Source organism: Sturnus vulgaris (genome assembly GCF_052056855.1).
Source record: "Sturnus vulgaris isolate bStuVul1 chromosome 33 unlocalized genomic scaffold, bStuVul1.hap1 SUPER_33_unloc_1, whole genome shotgun sequence".
Classification (NCBI taxonomy): domain Eukaryota; kingdom Metazoa; phylum Chordata; class Aves; order Passeriformes; family Sturnidae; genus Sturnus; species Sturnus vulgaris.
Genome location: NW_028275901.1, coordinates 172,344 through 191,399, shown reverse-complemented (window position 1 = coordinate 191,399; position 19,056 = coordinate 172,344). Strand labels below are relative to the sequence as shown.

At 49.1% G+C, this 19,056-nt stretch overlaps 2 protein-coding genes and 1 long non-coding RNA gene across 4 annotated transcripts; all 3 read right to left on the bottom strand.

Moving 5' to 3' along the window:
- Window positions 1-514: 514 nt before the first annotated feature.
- PGLS (6-phosphogluconolactonase) lies at window positions 515-8,358 on the bottom strand. 2 transcript variants are annotated; one of them, XM_088157442.1, is made up of 5 exons: window positions 6,249-8,358; window positions 5,748-5,855; window positions 5,066-5,167; window positions 3,647-3,787; window positions 515-2,001 (listed from the first exon to the last, which is right to left on the bottom strand). In XM_088157442.1, exons 1-5 carry the CDS (start codon window positions 6,516-6,518, stop codon window positions 1,849-1,851), a joined length of 774 nt encoding a protein of 257 aa, XP_088013568.1. In that variant the 5' UTR covers window positions 6,519-8,358; the 3' UTR covers window positions 515-1,848. The 2 variants fall into 2 exon arrangements, 1 of the variants encoding a protein (XP_088013568.1); XR_015799721.1 differs by having other exon boundaries at window positions 1,863-2,001; window positions 3,307-3,787.
- LOC106864327 (long-chain fatty acid transport protein 1-like) lies at window positions 8,310-11,630 on the bottom strand (the record flags this gene model as incomplete). The annotated part of the gene is given in 4 exon segments (XM_088157435.1): window positions 8,310-8,664; window positions 8,667-8,723; window positions 10,013-10,159; window positions 11,426-11,630. Coding segments are annotated over 4 exon segments (552 nt in total), but the record flags the coding sequence as incomplete, so codon positions are not given.
- Window positions 11,631-12,030: 400 nt separating this feature from the next.
- LOC148219546 (uncharacterized) lies at window positions 12,031-16,057 on the bottom strand. Its single transcript, XR_015799722.1, has 3 exons — window positions 15,888-16,057; window positions 13,713-13,849; window positions 12,031-12,082 (listed from the first exon to the last, which is right to left on the bottom strand). It is a non-coding gene; the product is annotated as an uncharacterized LOC148219546 (long non-coding RNA).
- Between the last annotated feature and the right edge of the window lie 2,999 nt (window positions 16,058-19,056).

Below are 19,056 nucleotides of genomic sequence, written 5' to 3'. Positions count from 1 at the left end.
AACGGGAGTAAAAGGACAAGAAACGGGAAAAAAGGAAGGTAAAAAAGAGGGAATAAAGGAAGAAAAATGGGGAAAAAATGGAAATATATGGGGAAAAAGGGGGTGGAAAAAAAAAATCGGGAATATTTTGAGAAGCGGCAGGAGGAGGGAGGATGGAAAATTTTGGGACGAGGATTTTTTTTTTTTGGGATGAGGGCGCGGCTGGGAAGGTTTGGAATGAAAAGCTCCTTTTTGTGGGAAGAATTCCTGAGGGAACGCGGGGAGCCACTGGAATTTCCTGCCAGAGCAAAATTTGCTTTTTTCAGCCCATTTTTCTTCCTTTCCATCCCCTCCCAGTTCATCCCAGTCCCTCCAGTTTATCCCAGTCCAAATTCCCAATTTTTCCCCTGGATAAAAAAGGAAAAACTTCCAAATTTCTGCTCCCAAACAGACCCAAAATTTGCTTTTTTCAGCCCATTTTTCCTCCTCCCAGTTCCCACCCAGTTCCCCCAAATCCAAGGAATTTTGACCCAAATTCCAGCTCAGCCAAAGCACCGTTTATTCCCAAAACAAATAAAAAAATAAAATTTCCAAAATTTCCCCAAATCTCTTTTTTTTTTAATTTTTAATTTTTTTGAGGCTGTTCCCGGAATTCCTGAGGTTTTTCCCCTGGGAATTCTCAGGTTTGGAATTTCAGACCCAAATCCATGGATTTTTATCCCAATTTTTAGCCCAGTTTTTCCTCTCCCAGTCCATCCCAGTTCCTGCTGGGATTCCCAGATTTTTTTTTTTTTTTTAATTTCCTTGATTTTTTTTTTTTTTCCCCCAGAATTCCAAGGATTTCCTGGCAATTCCCAGCTCAGCCAAAGCACCCACTGATCCCCTCCAAAAAAGAAAATTATCCAGGCAAAAATCCCAAAAAATCCAGGCAAAAATTCCAAAATAATCCAGGCAAAAACCCAAAAATAATCCAGGCAAAAATAAAAAAAAATCCAGTGTCAAATACCAGGGAAAAAAAAAAACAAAACCAAATTTAAAAAGTCCAAAAAATTCCAAAAATAGGAAACCAAAAAAAGTCCAAAAATCCCAAATAATTCCCAATTCCTGGAATGTTTTTCCATGGAAATTTTTCAATTCTTGGAGTGTTTTTCACGGGAATTTTTCCATTTTTTTTCCCACGGAAATTCTCAATTTTTCCCCAGGGAATCCCAAGCTCTAAAATCCCAAATAATACGAAATATCTGGAATATTTTTCCATGGAAATTCCTCAATTTCTGGAATATTTTTCAGTGGAATTTTTCCATTCCCAGGATATTTTTTTCTACGGAAATTCCTCAATTCTTGGAATGTTTTTCACTCGAATTTTTCCATTCCCAGGGCAGTTTTTCCATGGGAATTCCTCAATTCCTGGAATAATTTTCACTCAAATTTTTCCATTCCCAGATTTTTTTTTTCCATGGAAATCCCTCGATTTCTGCGATGTTTTTCCATGGAAATTCCTCATTTCCTGGAGTGTTTTTCAGTGGAATTTTTCCATTCCCAGGCGTATTTTTCCATGGAATTCCTCAATCCCCGGGGCAGTTTTCCAATGGGAATTCCTCAATTCCCGGGGCTGTTTTTCCATGGAATTCCTCAATCCCCGGGGCAGTTTTTCCATGGAATTCCTCAATCCCCGGGGCAGTTTTTCCATGGAATTCCTCATTTCCCGGGGCAGTTTTTCCCATGGAATTCCTCAATCCCCGGTGTGTTTTTCCATGGAATTCCTCAATTCCCGGGGCAGTTTTCCAATGGGAATTCCTCAATTCCCGGTGTGTTTCTCCATGGAATTCCTCATTTCCCGGGGCAGTTTTCCAATGGGAATTCCTCAATTCAATTCCCGGGCTGTTCCTGCAGGGGTCGCTGCAGTTCCCGGGCAGCCTCGGTGTCCAGCAGCCAGCGCAGCCTCCCCGAGCCTGGGCAAACCAGAGCGGCCGGCAACGAGCCCCGAGGGGCCTGAGGGTCCTGAGGGGCCTCCAGGAGCAGCTGGACACACACAGGGGGGAGAGAGAGAAATAAAACGGGGATTCAGAACTGAAAACCGGGAATTCACAACTCAAAACGGGGATTTAACACGGAAAATGGGGATTCAATCACTGAAAATGGGGATTTAACCACTGAAAATGGGGATTCAATCACTGAAAATGGGGATTTAACGACTGAAAACGGGGAATTCAGAACTGAAAATGGGGAATTCACAACTCAAAATGGGGGTTTACGGGGATTTAACCACTGAAAATGGGGATTTAACGACTGAAAATGGGGAATTCCCAACAGTAAAAACAGGGATTCATCACTAAAAACAGGGGATTTAACCACTGAAAATGGGGATTCACAACTCAAAAATGAGGATTTACGGGGATTTAACCACTGAAAATGGGGATTTAACGACTGAAAACGGGGAATTCAGAACTGAAAATGGGGAATTCACAACTCAAAATGGGGATTTAACCACTGAAAATGGGGATTCAATCACTGAAAATGGGGAATTTAACATGGAAAATGGGGATTTAACACTGAAAATGGGGATTCAATCACTGAAAATGGGGATTCACAACAAAAACGGGGAATTCAGAAGTGAAAATGGGGATTCACAACTGAAAATGGGGATTTAACCACTGAAAATGGGGATTTAATCACTGAAAATGGGGGATTCACCACTAAAAATGTGAAATTCATCACTAAAAACGGGGAATTCACGACTGAAAATGGGGATTCACAACTGAAAACGGGGATTTAACAACAAAAACAGGGAATTCACAACTGAAAATGGGGAATTCACAACTAAATCTGAGATTTCACGACTAAAGATGGGAATTTCAGCCCAAAATCCCAGGAATTCACCCCAGAATCTCAGGATTTGGACCCAAAATCCCAGGAATTTTTCCCAAAATCCCAAGATTTTACCCCAAAACCCTGGGAATTCTCTCCAAAATCCCAGGATTTGAACCAAAAACCATGGGATTTTCCCCAACATATGGTGTGAAAAATCCCCAAAATCCCGAGATTTCACCCCAAAATCCCAGGAATTCTCCCCAAAATCCCGGGAATTTTTCCCAAATTCCCAGGATTTCACCCCAAAATTGGGGTTTCTCCCCAGCCCCCCGGATGTGAGGGCTCACCCTGATCACAGGAGCTTTGGTGGCCCCCGTGGCCACGAGCCCAAAATCCCGGGATTTCACCCCAGAATCTCAGGATTTGGACCCAAAATCCCGGGAATTTTTCCCAAAATCCCAGGATTTCACCCCAAAATTGGGGTTTCTCCCCAGTCCCCAGGATGTGAGGGCTCACCCTGATGACAGGAGCCTTGGTGGCCCTGGTGGCCACGAGCCCAAAATCCTGAGGTTTCACCCCGGAATCTTGAAATTTCACCCCAAAATCCTGGGAATTTTTCTCAAAATCCCGGGATTTGAACCCAAAATTGGGGTTTCTCGCCAGCCCCCCAGGATCTGAGAGCTCACCCTGATCACAGGGGCCTTGGTAGCCCTGATGGCCACAAGCCCAAAATCCCAGGATTTGAACCCAAAATCTCGAAATTTCACCCCAAAATCCTGGGAATTTTTCCCAAAATCCCGGGATTTGACCCCAAAATTGGGGTTTCTCGCCAGCCCCCCGGGATGTGAGGGCTCACCCTGATGACAGGAGCCTTGGTGGCCCCCGTGGCCACCATGAGGACGCTGTGGGCGCTGTTGAGCAGCGGCAGCGTCATCGACACCCGGCGGGGAGGGGGCTTGGGGGAATCCTCCAGGAACCCAACCAGGGCATCCTGCTCCTGGGAATGGAAAATAATGGGGAAAATAATGGGGAAAATCCAGGGGGAAATGGGGAAAATAATGGGGAAATAATGGGGAAAAATAATGGGGAAATAATGGGGAAAAATAATGGGGAAAAATAATGGGGAATTGGGAAAAATAATGGGGAAAATAATGGGGAAAATAATGGGAAATGGGGAAAATAATGGGGAAATAATGGGGAATGGGGGAAAAATAATGGGGAAAAATAATGGGGAATGGGGGAAAAATAATGGGGAAATAATGGGGAAAATAATGGGAAATGGGGAAAAAATAATGGGGAAAAATAATGGGAAATGGGGAAAAAATAATGGGGAAAATCCGGGGAGAAATGGGGAAAATAATGGGGAAATAATGGGGAAAAATAATAGGAAATTGGGGAAAAATAATGGGGAAAAAATGGGGAAAATCCCGGGGGAAATGGGGAAAATAATGGGGAAATAATGGGGAAAAATAATGGGAAATTGGGGAAAAATAATGGGGAAATAATGGGGAAATAATGGGGAAAATCCAGGGGGAAATAATGGGGAAATAATGGGAAATTGGGGAAAAATAATGGGGGAAAATCCAGGGAGAAATGGGGAAAATAATGGGGAAAATTTAGGGGAAAATCCAGGTTAAAATCCGGGGAGAAATGGGAAAAATAATGGGGAAAATCCAGAAAAAAATGGAGAAAAATCCAGAGGAAAATGCGGAAAATAATGGGAAAAATCCAGGGGAAAATGGGAAAAATCCAGGGAGAAATGAGGAAAATAATGGGGGAAATCCGGGTAGAAATGGGAAAAATAACAGAAAAAATTAAGGGGAAAATCCAGGAGAAAATAATGGGGAAAATGCAGGGAGAAATGGGGAAAAATCAAGGGGAAAATAAAAATCCAGAGCAAAATAATGGGGAAAATAATGGGGGAAAAGAAAAAATCCAGGGGAAAATAGAATTGGGAATTTTGGGGATTTTGGGATTTGGGAATTTGGGAATTTTGGGATTCTAGAATTTTGGGAATTGGGGAATTCTGGGGACTTTTGGGGATTTTGGAGAATTTTGGGGATCCCCCCCCCCCCTCCCCCCCGCCCCCCCCCCCCCCCCATTTGGGGATTCGACGAATTGTGGGGATTTGGGGAATTTGGGAATTTTGGGATTTGGGATTGTGGAATTTTGGGGATTTCGGGGAATTTTTGGGATTTTGGAAATTTTTTTTTTGAATTTTTGGGATTGGGGGATTTTTTGGGAATTTTTGGGATTTTTGGGGATTGTGGCTCACCTGGAGCAGGGCGTGTCCCGGGAACAGTGAACAGGTGTGACCGTCCGGCCCCACCCCCAACAGCAACAAATCAAACTGGGGCGTGTCCGGGCCTGGGAACGCCTGGGAAACCAGTACGGACCAGTATAAACCAGTACAGACCAGTATAAACCAGTACGGACCAGTATGGACCAGTACGGACCAGTATAAACCAGTACGGACCAGTACGGACCAGTATAAACGAGTACAGACTGGTCCAGATCAAACTGAACCAGTCCCTCCCAGTATAATTCCAGTCCATCCCAGTCCCCTCCCAATCCCATCCCAGTTCATCCCAGTCCCATCCCAGTCCATCCCAGTTCATCCCAGTCCCTCCCAATCCCATCCCAGTCCCTCCCAGTCCATCCCAGTCCCTCCCAGTCCATCCCAGTCCATCCCAGTCCCCCCCAGTTCCCTCCCAGTTCCATCCCAGTCCCTCCCAGTCCATCCCAGTCCCATCCCAGTCCCTCCCAATCCCCTCCCAGTTCCCTCCCAGTTCCATCCCAGTCCCTCCCAGTCCCCTCCCAGTTCATCCCAGTTCATCCCAGTCCCATCCCAGTCCCTCCCAATCCCCTCCCGGTCCATCCCAGTCCATCCCAGTCCCTCCCAGTCCCTCCCAGTTCCCTCCCAGTCCATCCCAGTCCCTCCCAGTCCATCCCAGTACCCTTCTCAGCTGCTCCTCGTAGTCCCTGGCGGCCGCAGCCGGGTCCAGCTCGGAGGAGACCGAGAGCACCTGGGGGCCAGGTGGGGGCAACTGGGAGAACACCTGGGACTGGGAATGGGACACGGGGTTACTGGGAGGGACTGGGAATGGGACACGGGGTTACTGGGAGGAACTGGGAATGGGACACGGGGTTACTGGGAGGAACTGGGAATGGGACACGGGGTTACTGGGAACACTGGGAATGGGACACGGGGTTACTGGGAGCACTGGGAATGGGACACGGGGTTACTGGGAGCACTGGGAGGAACGGGGACAATAACCGGGAATGGGAACAGGTGACATCGACAGGGGCTGGGAGGAGCTGAGGGGAGAACTGGGGCAGACTGGGAGGAACTGGGATGAACCGGGGCAGACTGGGATGAACCGGGGCAGACTGGGAAGAACTGGGGCAGCCCCAGGGACGCCTCCCGCTGTCCCCCCCGTGCCCCCCGTCCCCCTCACCCTGTAGGCGCCCACGGTGCTGTCGGGGTGCTCGGGCGGCACGAGGCGCTCATCGCAGAACGCCACGAGCCAACGCTCGGGCTGGGCCCCGGGCGCGGCCCTGAGGGCGGGCGGCAGCTCCCGGGCCAGCAGCGTCACCAGCGAACCCCCGGACAGCCCCAGAGTGAAGCGGCCGCTTCTCGCCACCGCCTCGGCCGCCGCCTCGGTCACCAAGCGCGCCAGGGCCGCGCCGAGCTCGACTTGGGAAGGGAAAACCGACACGGCCGCCATGATGGCGCCGCCGGGAGATGAGGAAGCAGAAGGAGGAAGTGACGTCAGCAACGCGAGGCGGGATTGGAGGGGCGATCACCGGAAGTTGCGTCAGAGCGCGGCGCGTTGCTTAGCAACGCTCGGCCTAGCGCGGCCTAGCGAAGCCTCGGCCTCGCGTAGCGGCGCTGCCCGGAGGAGCGCGGGCGTTGCTTAGCAACGCGCGGCCTAGCGCGGCCTAGCGAAGCCTCGGCCTCGCGTAGCGCCGCTGCCCGCAGGAGCGCGGCTGCCTCCTTGCCCTTCTCCACCACCCCGCGCACAGACCCTCCCTCGCGGTTCCCCGCAGCGCACAGCGCAGCACGCGGCACAGTCGCTGGTTTTTAATGGCCTCGCGGTCAGGCACAACCAAAGGGAAGGTTAAAAACGGCCCAAATGGGTTAATTCCGCTCTAGCGCTGGGGCTCCAGTCAATAAAAATGTCCGCGGCCCCAAAGGAGACGCTAGGCGGGTTAATTAGGCACGAATTAGTCGTTAATTAGCGCTGTCAGAGTTAATTAGCGCCTGGAAGGGCGATAGAGGAGCAGCATCCATCGTTTTCTGTCAGTCCTGCTTTTCCTTGGAATTCCGCTGTTTTCCCTCAGAAAAAAGTCATGAGTTTCCTGGAAATCCCTGGGAATTCTGCTGGCTTCCTCCTGGATCCTTGGGAATTGTGCTTTGTTTTTTATTGTTTTACAGCCAAATCCTGCTTTTTTTCCTCAAAATCCCTCTGTTTCCCTGGGAATTTCTGCTGTTTTCCAGGAAATCCAGGGGGAGCTCCCAGCAGAATTTTCAGGTTTTTGGGAACCCGGGGTGGTTTCTCAGCAGGATTTTCGGGATCCCAGGGTGGTTTTTTAGGATCCCAGCAGGATTTTTGGGATCCCAGGCCATTTTCCAGGCTCAGAACCTGATTTCCCCAGCGCAGATCCTGGCACACATCTCCCAATTCCAGGGATTTTCACATTTTCGGGATCCCAGGGTGGTTTCTCAGTGGGATTTTTGCGATTTTCAGGATCCCGGGGTGGTTTTTCAGGCTCCCAGCAGGATTTTCGGAGTCCCAGGGAGGTTTCTCAGCGGGATTTTTGGGATTTTCAGGCTCCCAGCAGGATTTTCAGGATCCCAGGGTGGTTTTTAGGATCCCAGCAGGATTTTCAGGATCCCAGGGAGGTTTCTCAGTGGGATTTTCAGGATCCCAGGGTGTTTTTTTCAGGCTCCCAGCAGGATTTTCACGTTCCCAGGGTGGTTTTTTCAGGCTCCCAGCAGGATTTTCAGGATCCCGGGGTGTTTTTTCAGGCTCCCAGCAGGATTTTCACGTTCCCAGGGTGTTTTTTCAGGCTCCCAGCAGGATTTTCAGTATCCCGGGGTGTTTTTTCAGGCTCCCAGCAGGATTTTCAGTATCCCGGGGTGTTTTTTTCAGGCTCCCAGCAGGATTTTCAGGATCCCGGGGTGTTTTTTCAGGCTCCCAGCAGGATTTTCACGTTCCCAGGGTGTTTTTTCATGCTCCCAGCAGGATTTTCAGGATCCCGGGGTGTTTTTTTCAGGCTCCCAGCAGGATTTTCAGGATCCCGGGGTGTTTTTTTCAGGCTCCCAGCAGGATTTTCACGTTCCCAGGGTGTTTTTTCAGGCTCCCAGCAGGATTTTCAGTGTCCCGGGTGGTTTTTTCAGGCTCCCAGCAGGATTTTCACGTTCCCAGGGTGTTTTTTCAGGCTCCCAGCAGGATTTTCAGTATCCCGGGGTGTTTTTTCAGGCTCCCAGCAGGATTTTCACGTTCCCAAGGTGGTTTTCAGGCTCCCAGCAGGATTTTCACGTTCCCAGGGTGGTTTTTTCAGGCTCCCAGCAGGATTTTCCAGTATCCCGGGTGGTTTTTCAGGCTCTCATCAGGATTTTCAGGATCCCAGGGGGTTTTTTTCAGGCTCCCAGCAGGATTTTCACGTTCCCAGGGTGGTTTTTCAGGCTCCCAGCAGGATTTTCAGTATCCCAGGGGTGTTTTTTTCAGGCTCCCAGCAGGATTTTTGGTATCCCCGGCCGTTTTCCAGGCTCAGAACCGCTTTTCCCAGCGCAGATCTGGGCACACCTGTCCCCGTCCAGGGGCACGTAGCGCCCTCGCTGGGGGTCCAGCACGAAGAGGCGATCGGGACCACGCGGGGGTCCCAGCCCTGCCCCCGCAGCCGCGTCTTCTGCAGCTTGAACGTCCCTGCGGGGGGGGGGAGGGGAAACCCGGGAATTACCCCCTTAGGCCCCGCCCACACCCCCTTAAGCCACACCCCTTTAGGGTCCAGAACTTTAGGCCACGCCCACCCCAAAGCTGGCTCCTTTAGGCCCCACCCCCTTCAGGACTCGGCCTCTGGGCCGTGCATCTTTAAGCCACGCCCCTTTAGGTCACACCCCTCTGGGCCCCACCCCTTTAGGCCACACCCCCATTAGCCCCCACCTCGTTAGGCCCCCTTTAGGCCACACCCCTTTAGGCCCCACCCCTCAAACTCCGCCCCTTTAATCTCCAGCTCCTCCCCCTCATGCCACACCCCTATAGGCCCCTCCCCTTTTGTCCCCATCCAGCACACCCCTTTAGGCCCCACCCCTTAAATCCCACTTAGCCCGCCCCTTTAGGCCCCCCACCCCCTCATGCCCCACCCATTTAGGCCACACCCCCTAATTACACCTGGCCACACCCCACAAACCCCACCCATTCCACCACACCCCTTTAGGCCCCACCCTCAACCCCCACCCCTTTAATCCCCATCGAGCTCCGCCCTTTTAGGCCCCACCCCTTTAGGCCCCGCCCCTTTAATTCCCATTCTGCCCCACCCTTTTAGGCCACACCCCTTTAATTCCCATTCAGCCCCACCCCTTTAGACTCCACCCCCTCATGCCCCACCCTTTAATTCACATTCTGCCCCACCCATTTAGGCCCCGCCCCTTTAATTCCCATTCTGGCCCACACTTTTAGGCCCCACCCCTTTAATTCCCATACAGCCCCACCCCTTTAGGCCCCGCCCCTTTAGGCCCGCCCCTTTAGACCCCACCCTACAAACCCCACCCATTTACACCACACCCCTTTATTCCCATTCTGCCCCACTCCTTTAGACTCCACCCCCTCATGCCCCCACCCCTTCAATCCCCATCCAGCCCCACCCCTTTAGGCCCCGCCCCTTTAATCCCCATTCAGCCCCACTCCTTTAGACTCCACCCCTCATGCCCCACCCCTTTAGCCCCACCCCTTCCATCCCCATTCTGCCCCACCCCTTTAATTCCCATTCTGCCCCACTCCTTTAGACTCCACCCCAATGCCACACCCCTTTAGGCCCCACCCCACAAACCCCACCCATTCACACCACGCCCCTTTAGGCCCCACCCCTTTAATTCCCATGCTGCCCCACTCCTTTAAACTCCACCCCCTCATGCCCCACCCCTTCAATCCCCATCCAGCCCCGCCCATTTAGGCCCCGCCCCCTTTAGGCCCCGCCCCCTAGGCCCCGCCCGTACCGGTGGTGTCGAGCTGTGGCAGCAGGCGGATGAAGACGGGCCGGGCGTAGGGCGGCAGCACCGGGACCAGGGCCTGGTACAGCCCCGAGGGCCTCCAGCTGGGAGTGGGGTCAGCGATGGCCGCCATGCCTGCCCGGCCCTCCACGCCTGGAATGGGGAAATTTGGGTTAAAAATGGGGATTTGGGATCAATAAATCCATCCCAGTCCTGGTACAGCCCCATGCCTGCCCGGCCCTCCACACCTGGAATGGGGAAATTTGGGTTAAAAATGGGGATTTGGGATCAATAAATCCAATCCCATTCCCGGTTCAGCCCCATGCCTGCCCGGCCCTCCACACCTGGAATGGGGAAAAATGGGGATTTTGGGTTAAAAAATGGGGAATTTGGGTTAAAAATGGGATTTTGGGATCAATAATCCAATCCCAGTCCTGTACAGCCCCATGCCTGCCCGGCCCTCCACGCCTGGAATGGGGAGAAATGGGAAATTTGGGTTAAAAATGGGGATTTTGGGTTAAAAAATGGGAATTTGGGGGAAAAAATGGGATTTGGGGTTAAAAAATGGGGATTTTGGGGTTTCCTAAATCCAATCCCAGTCCTGGTACAGCCCCATGCCAGCCCAGCCCTCCACACCTGGAATGTGGAGAAAATGGGAAATTTCCCCAAATATCCCAAATTTCCCCCCAATATCCCCAATTTCCCTCCCAATATTCAAATTTCTCCCAAAATCCAACTTTTCCCCCCAAAATATCTCAGATTTCCCTCAAATATCCCAAATTTTCCCCCAAATATCCCAAATTTCCCCCCAATATTCCAAATTCCCCCCAAATATCTGAACTTTTCTCCCCCAATATCCAAACTTTTCCCAATATCCCAAATTTCCCCCAAGTATCTTAAATTCCCCCAATATCCCAACTTTTCCTCCCCAAATATCCCAAATTTCCCCCCAATACCCCAAATTTCCCCCCAAATCCCAACTTTTCCTCCCCAAAATACCCCAAATTTTCACCAAAATATCCCGAATTTCCCCCCCAATATCCAAATTTTCCCCAAAATATCCCAAATTTTCCCCAATACCCCAATTTCCCCCCAATATTCCAAATTTCCCCCAAATCCCAACTTTTCCTCCCCAAACATCCCAAATTTTCACCAAAATATCCCAACTTTTCCTCCAAAATCCCAAATTTCCACCCCAATATCCCAAATTTTTCCCAATATCCCAAATTTCCCCCAAAATTTTCTTTTTTTTTTCCCCACCAATTCCCTCTCACCCCAACCCCTCCCCCAGGATCTCCTTTATTCCACCCGGATTTTCCAGGATTTTTCCTGCACCTTCCTCTTTTTCCTCCCCCTCTTTTTTTTTTTCCCCCGTTTTCCCAAAATTTTTTTTTTTTTATTTTTTTTGTTGGGATTCACCGGGAATTTCCACGCCGTAAACGACGACGTCGGCCTGGCCCAGGAGGCGCTCAGGGCGGCCTCGACCTCGCTGCAGGAAACGTTTTCCCGCGCCAGCGGAACGAGTCCCCGCCCGCTCCCGGAAATACAAATAGCCCAGATCATCCATCACCAGCACGTCCCTGGAAACGGGAGAAATCGGGGAAAAATTGGAAAAAATCCGGGGGAATTAAAAAAAAAATTTATAGAAAAAATCCAAAAAAATTCCCCAAAAATTAAAAAAAAATTCCCAAAAATGAAAAAAAAATTCCCCGAAAAATCGTGATATCCCAGCTCGTCATCACCAGGACGTCCCCTGGAAACGGAAAAATCGGGGAAAAATTGGAAAAAATCCGGGGAAATTTGAAAAAAAATTGTAGGAAAAAATCACCAAAATCGCCGAAAAATGAAAAAAAAATTCCTCGAAAAATCGTGATATCCCAGCTCGTCCATCACCAGGACGTCTCCTGGAAATGGGAGAAATCGGGGAAAAATGGAAAAAAATCCGGGGAATTAAAAAAAAAATCCCCAAAATTCCCGAAAATTCAAGAAAATTACCCCAAAATTTAAAAAAAAATTAAAAAAAAAAATTCCCCGAAAAATCGTGATATCCCAGCTCGTCCATCACCAGGACGTCCCCTGGAAACGGGAGAAATCGGGGAAGAATTGGAAAAAATCCGGGGGAATTTGAAAAAAAATTGTAGAAAAAATTCCGGAAAAATCCAAAAAATTCAAAAAAATTCAAAAAAATGCACCAAAAATCGTGATAGCCCAGCTCGTCCATCACCAGGACGTCACCTGAAATGGGAAAAATCGGGAAGAATTGGAAAAAAATCCGGGGAATTGAAAAAAAAATTGTAGAAAAATTCCAAAAAATAAAAAAAAAATTCCAAAAAATTGCCCGAAAAATCGTGATATCCCAGCTCGTCCATCACCAAGGACGTCCCTGGAAACGGGAGAAATCGGGGGAAAATTGGAAAAAAATCCGGGGGAATTGAAAAAAATTTGTAGAAAAAATCACAAAAAATTCACAAAAAATTCAAAAAACTTAAAAAAAAAATCTCCGAAAATCGTGATATCCCAGCTCGTCCATCACCAGGACGTCACCTGGAAACGGGCAAAAATTCCAGAAAAATCCTGGGAAAATGCTGGGAAAATTTAAAAAAAAAAATTCCCCAAAAATTCCAGAAAAATTCCCCGAAAAATCTGTGGTTGATTCCAAAATCTTTGGGGTGTCCCAAGGTGGAAAATCCTGGGATTTGGGGTCAGGAATTTTGGGATTTGGGTCAGGAATTTTGGGGATTTGGGTCAGGAATTTTGGGATTTGGGTCAGGAATGTTGGGATTTGAAATTTTGGGATTTGGGGCGTGGAATTTTGGGATTTAAGGGGTGAAGTTTTGGATTTGGGGCATGGAATTTTGGAATCTGGGGTCAGGAATTTGGGATTTAGGGTCAGGAATTTTGGGATTTAGGGTCAGGAATTTCGGGGTTTGGAATTTTGGGATTTAGGGTGTGGAATTTAGGGATTGCTCACCTGACAGGTAGGCCTGGTCCCCCTGGCCGTGTTTGGGGTGTGGAATTTTGGGATTTAGGGTCAGGAATTTTGGGATTTAAGGCAATAATTTTGGGATTGCTCACCTGACAGGTAGGCCTGGTCCCCCTGGCCGTGTTTGGGATGTGAATTTGGATTTAGGGTGTGGAATTTTGGATTTCTCACCTGACAGGTAGGCCTGGTCCCCCTGGCCGTGTTTGGGATGTGAATTTTGGGATTTAGGGTGTGGAATTTTGGGATTTCTCACCTGACAGGTAGGCCTGGTCCCCCCTGGCCGTGTTTGGGGTGTGAATTTTGGGATTTCTCACCTGACAGGTAACCTGGTCCCCCTGGCCGTGTTTGGGGTGTGAATTTTGGGATTTGGGGTCAATAATTTAGGGATTTCTCACCTGACAGGTAGGCCTGGTCCCCCCTGGCCGTGTTTGGGGTGTGAATTTTGGGATTTAAGGCCAATAATTTAGGGATTTCTCACCTGACAGTAGGCCTGGTCCCCCCTGGCCGTGTTTGGGGTGTGAATTTGGGATTTGGGTCAGGAATTTTGGGATTTCTCACCTGACAGGTAGGCCTGGTCCCCCCTGGCCGTGTTTGGGATGTGAATTTTGGGATTTAAGGCCAATAATTTTAGGGATTGCTCACCTGACAGGTAGGCCTGGTCCCCCTGGCCGTGTTTGGGGTGTGAATTTTGGATTTGGGGTCAGGAATTTTGGGATTTCTCACCTGACAGGTAGGCCTGGTCCCCCTGGCCAGGACGTCGCGGGCGATTTTGCTGCGCGTGGCGCCGGCGCTGACGTAGCCGTCGAATCGGCGCAGGGGATCCCGCTGGTCAATGCGGCCAACCAGCAACCCTGGCTCACCTGGAACATGGGAATGGCACCCCAAAATCCATGGGAAACTGGGAATGGGGTCACTGAATAAACCAGCAGCCCTGGCTCACCTGGAACCATCCCAAAATCCATGGGAAACTGGGAATGGGATCCCAAAATCCATGGGAAAATGGGAATGGGTCACTGAATAAACCAGCAAGCCTGGCTCACCTGGAACCATCCCAAAATCCATGGGAAAATGGGAATGGGGTCAGTGAATAAACCAGCAGCCCTGGCTCACCTGGAACCATCCCAAAATCCATGGGAAAATGGGAATGGGGTCAGTGAATAAACCAGCAAGCCTGCTCACCTGGAACCATCCCAAAAAATCATGGAAAACTGGGAATGGGGTCACAGAATAAACCAGCAAACCTGGCTCACCTGGAACCATCCCAAAATCCATGGGAAACTGGGAATGGGGTCACTGAATCCATGGAAACTGGGAATGGGGTCAGTGAATAAACCAGCAAGCCTGGCTCGCCTGGAATGATCCCAAAATCCATGGGAAAATGGGAATGGGGTCAGTGAATAAACCAGCAGCCCTGGCTCACCTGGAACCATCCAAAATCCATGGGAAACTGGGAATGGGGTCCCAAAAATCCATGGGAAAATGGGAATGGGGTCAGTGAATAAACCAGCAAGCCTGGCTCACCTGGAATGACCCAAAAAATCATGGAAAAATGGGAATGGGATCCCAAAATCCATGGGAATGTGGGAATGGGGTGACTGAATAAACCAGCAAGCTGGCTCACCTGGAACCATCCCAAAAAATCATGGAAAACTGGGAATGGGGTCACTGAATAAACCAGCAAGCCTGGCTCACCTGGAATGATCCCAAAATCCATGGGAAAATGGGAATGGGTCCCAAAATCCATGGAAAATGGGAATGGGGTCAGTGAATAAACCAGCAGCCCTGGCTCACCTGGAACCATCCCAAAAATCCATGGGAAAATGGGAATGGGGTCATAAAATTCAGCAGAAACCCAGGCTCAGCTGAAAAATGGGAATAGGACCCCAAAATCCATGGAAAAAATGGGAATGGGGTCACTGAATCCATGGAAAAATGGGAATGGGGTCAGTGAATAAACCAGCAAGCCTGGCTCACCTGGAACATGGGAATGGGACCCCAAAATCCTTGGGAAATTTGGAATGGGATCATAAAATAAAGCAGCAAAACTGAGCTCAGCTGGAATGATCCAAAAATTCATGGAAAAATGGGAATGGGATCCCAAAATCCATGGGAAAATGGGAATGGGGTCACAGAATAACCAGCAAGCCTGGCTCACCTGGAACCATCCCAAAATCCATGGAAAATTGGGAATGGGGTCATAAAATTCAGCAGAAACCCAGGCTCAGCTGAAAAATGGGAATAGGACCCCAAAATCCATGGGAAAATGGGAATGGGTCACTGAATCCATGGAAAAATGGGAATGGGGTCACAGAATAAACCAGCAAGCCTGGCTCACCTGGAATGACCCAAAATCCATGAAAAATGGGAATGGGGTCATAAAATCAATGGAAAATGGGAATAGGGACCCCAAAATCCATGGGAAATATGGGAATGGGATCCAAAATTCTGGAAAATGGGGTCACAGAATCCATGGGACAATGGGAATGGGGTCAGGGAGCCCAATGGGAAATTGGGAATGGGATCCCAAAACATTTGGGATCAACTCCGGACGTTTCCGGGATCGGCTCCAGGTGGTGCCAAATTTTTCGGGATCAACTCGAAAAACACCAAAATTTACAGGAAATGACAGAGAAAAAAAACAATTTTTTTTTTTTTTTTGGGGTGAGGATGGACTCCAAATGACCCCAAAATCCAAGGACGACCCCGAAATTTCGGGACGGCTCCAAAATTTCCGGGATGGACTCCAGGGGACCCGGAGGGAATTCCCCGAATTTGGAGGCGAAATCCGTTGGGAAAAATCCAGAAATCCTGGGAATTTTGGGGCGGGAAGGGAATTTTGGGGTGGGAAAGGGAATTTTTGGGGCGGGAAAGGGAATTTTGGGGTTTTTTGGGGCCCACCTGGGGCGCAGGGACGCAGAGGCCGCGGGAATCGCGGAGCAGCTCCAGAGTGTCCGGGTGCACCTTGACCAAACGCACGGGATAAACGTTGGGCAGGAGGCGGCTGTTGAGCCACAGGCACCCACCTGGGAGGGGAAAAAGAGGGGAGAAATTACACCCCAAAAAATGGGGAAATGGCAAAAAAAAACCCGAGAAAATCGGGTGAAAAATGGGGAAATTACCCAAAAAAAACCCGAGGAAAATTGGGGGGAAAACGGGAAACGGTGAAAAAAAATGGGGGGGGATCAGGAGGAAAATGTAAAATAAAAAATGGGGAAATTGTAAAATAAAATGGGGGGAAATGGGGGAAAATGGGGAACTCCCAATTTCCCCCATTTTTTCCCCCATTTTTTCCCTATTTTTTCCCCCATTTTTTCCCAGATTTTTCCCCATTTTCCCCCATTTTTTCCCCATTTTTCCCCCTTTTTCCCCGGATTTTTTCCCCATTTTTCCCATTTATTCCCCATTTTTCCCCATTTTCCCCCATATTTTCCCCACGTTTTCCCCATTTTTTCCCCGGATTTTTCCCCCATATTTTCCCCATTTATTCCCCACCTTCCATCGAGGTTGGCCACGCTGCAGTTGCACTCGGTGGCCCCATAGAACTCCCAATTTCCCCCATATTTTCCCCATATTTCCCCCATATTTCCCCCATATTTTCCCCATTTTTCCCGGATTTTTCCCCCATGTTTTCCCCACCTTCATCGAGGTTGGCCACGCTGCAGTTGCACTCGGTGGGCCCATAGAATTCCCCGATGCGCTGCAGGCGGAAGCGTTTCTGGAATTGCGGCCACAGCGCCCCCCGCAGCCGTTCCCCAGCGCCAGGCGCACCCGGTGACAGCGCTCGGCCGGGGACTCCGGCTGGGCCAGCAGGAACCGGCACAGCTCGCCAATGTACTGGATCACCTATGGGGGGAAAAATAGCCCAAAATATCCTAAAAATGGGGGAAAAATATCCTAAAAATGGGGGAAAAATCCGGGGAGAAATGGGGGAAAAATGGGGGGAAAATGGGAAAAAATGGGGGAAAATGGGGGGAAAATGGGGAAAAAAATGGGGAAAAATGGGGAAAAAATGGGGGGAAAAATGGGGGGAAAATGGGGGGAAAAATGGGGAAAAATCCGGGGAAAAATGGTGGAGAAATGGGGGGAAAAATGGGGGAAAAATGGGGAAAAATGGGGGAAAATGGGGAAAAAATGGGGGAAAAATCCAGGGAAAAATGGGGAAAAAATGGGGGAAAATGGGGAAAAAATAAAGGAAAAATGGGGAAAAATGGGGAAAAACGGGAAAAAACGGGGAAAAAAATGGGGAAAAAATGGGGGGAAAATGGGGGAAAATCTCCTAAGAATGGGGTTTGGGTGATGGACAGGCTGGGCAGCAGGAACGGCACAGCTCGCCAATGTACTGGATCACCTATGGGGGGGAGAAATAGCCCAAAATATCCTAAAAATGGGGAAAAAATCCGGGAGAAATGGGGAAACATGGGAAAAAATGGGGGAAAAATGGGGAAAAATCCGGGGAGAAATGGGGAAAAATGGGGAAAAATGGGGAAAAAATGGGGAAAATGGGAAAAAAATGGGGAAAAAATGGGGAAAAAATGGGGAAAATGGGGAAAAATGGGGGGGAAATGGGGAAAAAATGGGGGAAAAATGGGGGGAAAAATGGGGGGAAAATGGGGGAAAAAATGGGGGAAAAAATGGGAGAAAATCTCCTAAGAATGGGGTTTGGGTGATGGACAGGCTGGGCCAGCAGGAACCGGCACAGCTCGCCAATGTACTGGATCACCTATGGGGGAAAAATAGCCCAAAATATCCTAAAAATTGGGAAAAAATATCCTAAAAATGGGGGAGAAATGGGGAAAACATGGGGAAAAATCCGGGAAAATTGGGAAAAAATGGGGGAAAATGGGGGGAAAAATGGGGGGAAAATGGGGAAAAAATGGGGAAAAAATGGGGGGGAAATGGGGGGAAAATGGGGGGAAAATGGGGAAAATCTCCTAAAAATGGGTTTGGGGTGATGGACAGGCTGGGCCAGCAGGAACCGGCACAGCTCGCCAATGTACTGGATCACCTGGGGGGAAAAATAGCCCAAAAATATCCTAAAAATGGGGAAAAATATCCTAAAATGGGGAAAAAATGGGAAAACATGGGGAAAAATGGGGGGAAAATGGGGAAAAAATGGGGGGAAAATGGGAAAAAATGGGGGAAATGGGAAAAAATGGGAAAAATGGGGGGAAATGGGGGGAAAATGGGGGGAAAATGGGGAAAAATCTCCTAAGAATGGGTTTGGGGTGATGGACAGGCTGGGCCAGCAGGAACCGGCACAGCTCGCCAATGTACTGGATCACCTATGGGGGAAAAATAGCCCAAAAATATCCTAAAAATGGGGAAAAATATCCTAAAAATGGGGAAAAATCCGGGGAGAAATGGGGGAAAAATGGGGGGAAAATGGGGAAAAAATGGGGGGAAAATGGGGGAAAATGGGGAAAAAAATGGGAAAAATGGGGAAAAAATGGGGGAAAAATGGGGGAAAATGGGGGAAAAATGGGAAAAATCCGGGAAAAATGGGGGAGAAATGGGGGAAAAATGGGGGAAAAATGGGGGAAAAATGGGGGAAAAATGGGGAAAAAATGGGGAAAAAATCCAGGAAAAATGGGAAAAAATGGGGGAAAATGGGAAAAAATAAGGAAAAATGGGAAAAATGGGGAAAAAACGGGGAAAAAATGGGAAAAAATGGGGGAAAATGGGGAAAAGATCCTAGAATGGGGTTTGGGGTGATGGACAGGCTGGGCCAGCAGGAACCGGCACAGCTCGCCAATGTACTGGATCACCTATGGGGGGAAAAAATAGCCAAAATATCCTAAAAATGGGGAAAAATATCCTAAAATGGGGAGAAATGGGGAAAACATGGGGAAAAATCCGGGGAAAATTGGGGAAAAAATGGGGGAAAAATGGGGGGAAAATGGGGAAAAAATGGGGAAAAAATGGGAAAAAATGGGGGGAAAATGGGGGGAAAAATGGGGGGAAAAATGGGGGGAAAATAAGAGAAATATGGGATGAAAATGGGAAAAAAATAGGGGAAAAATGGGGGAAAAAGGGGAAAAAATGGGGAAAAATGGGGGGAAAATGGGGA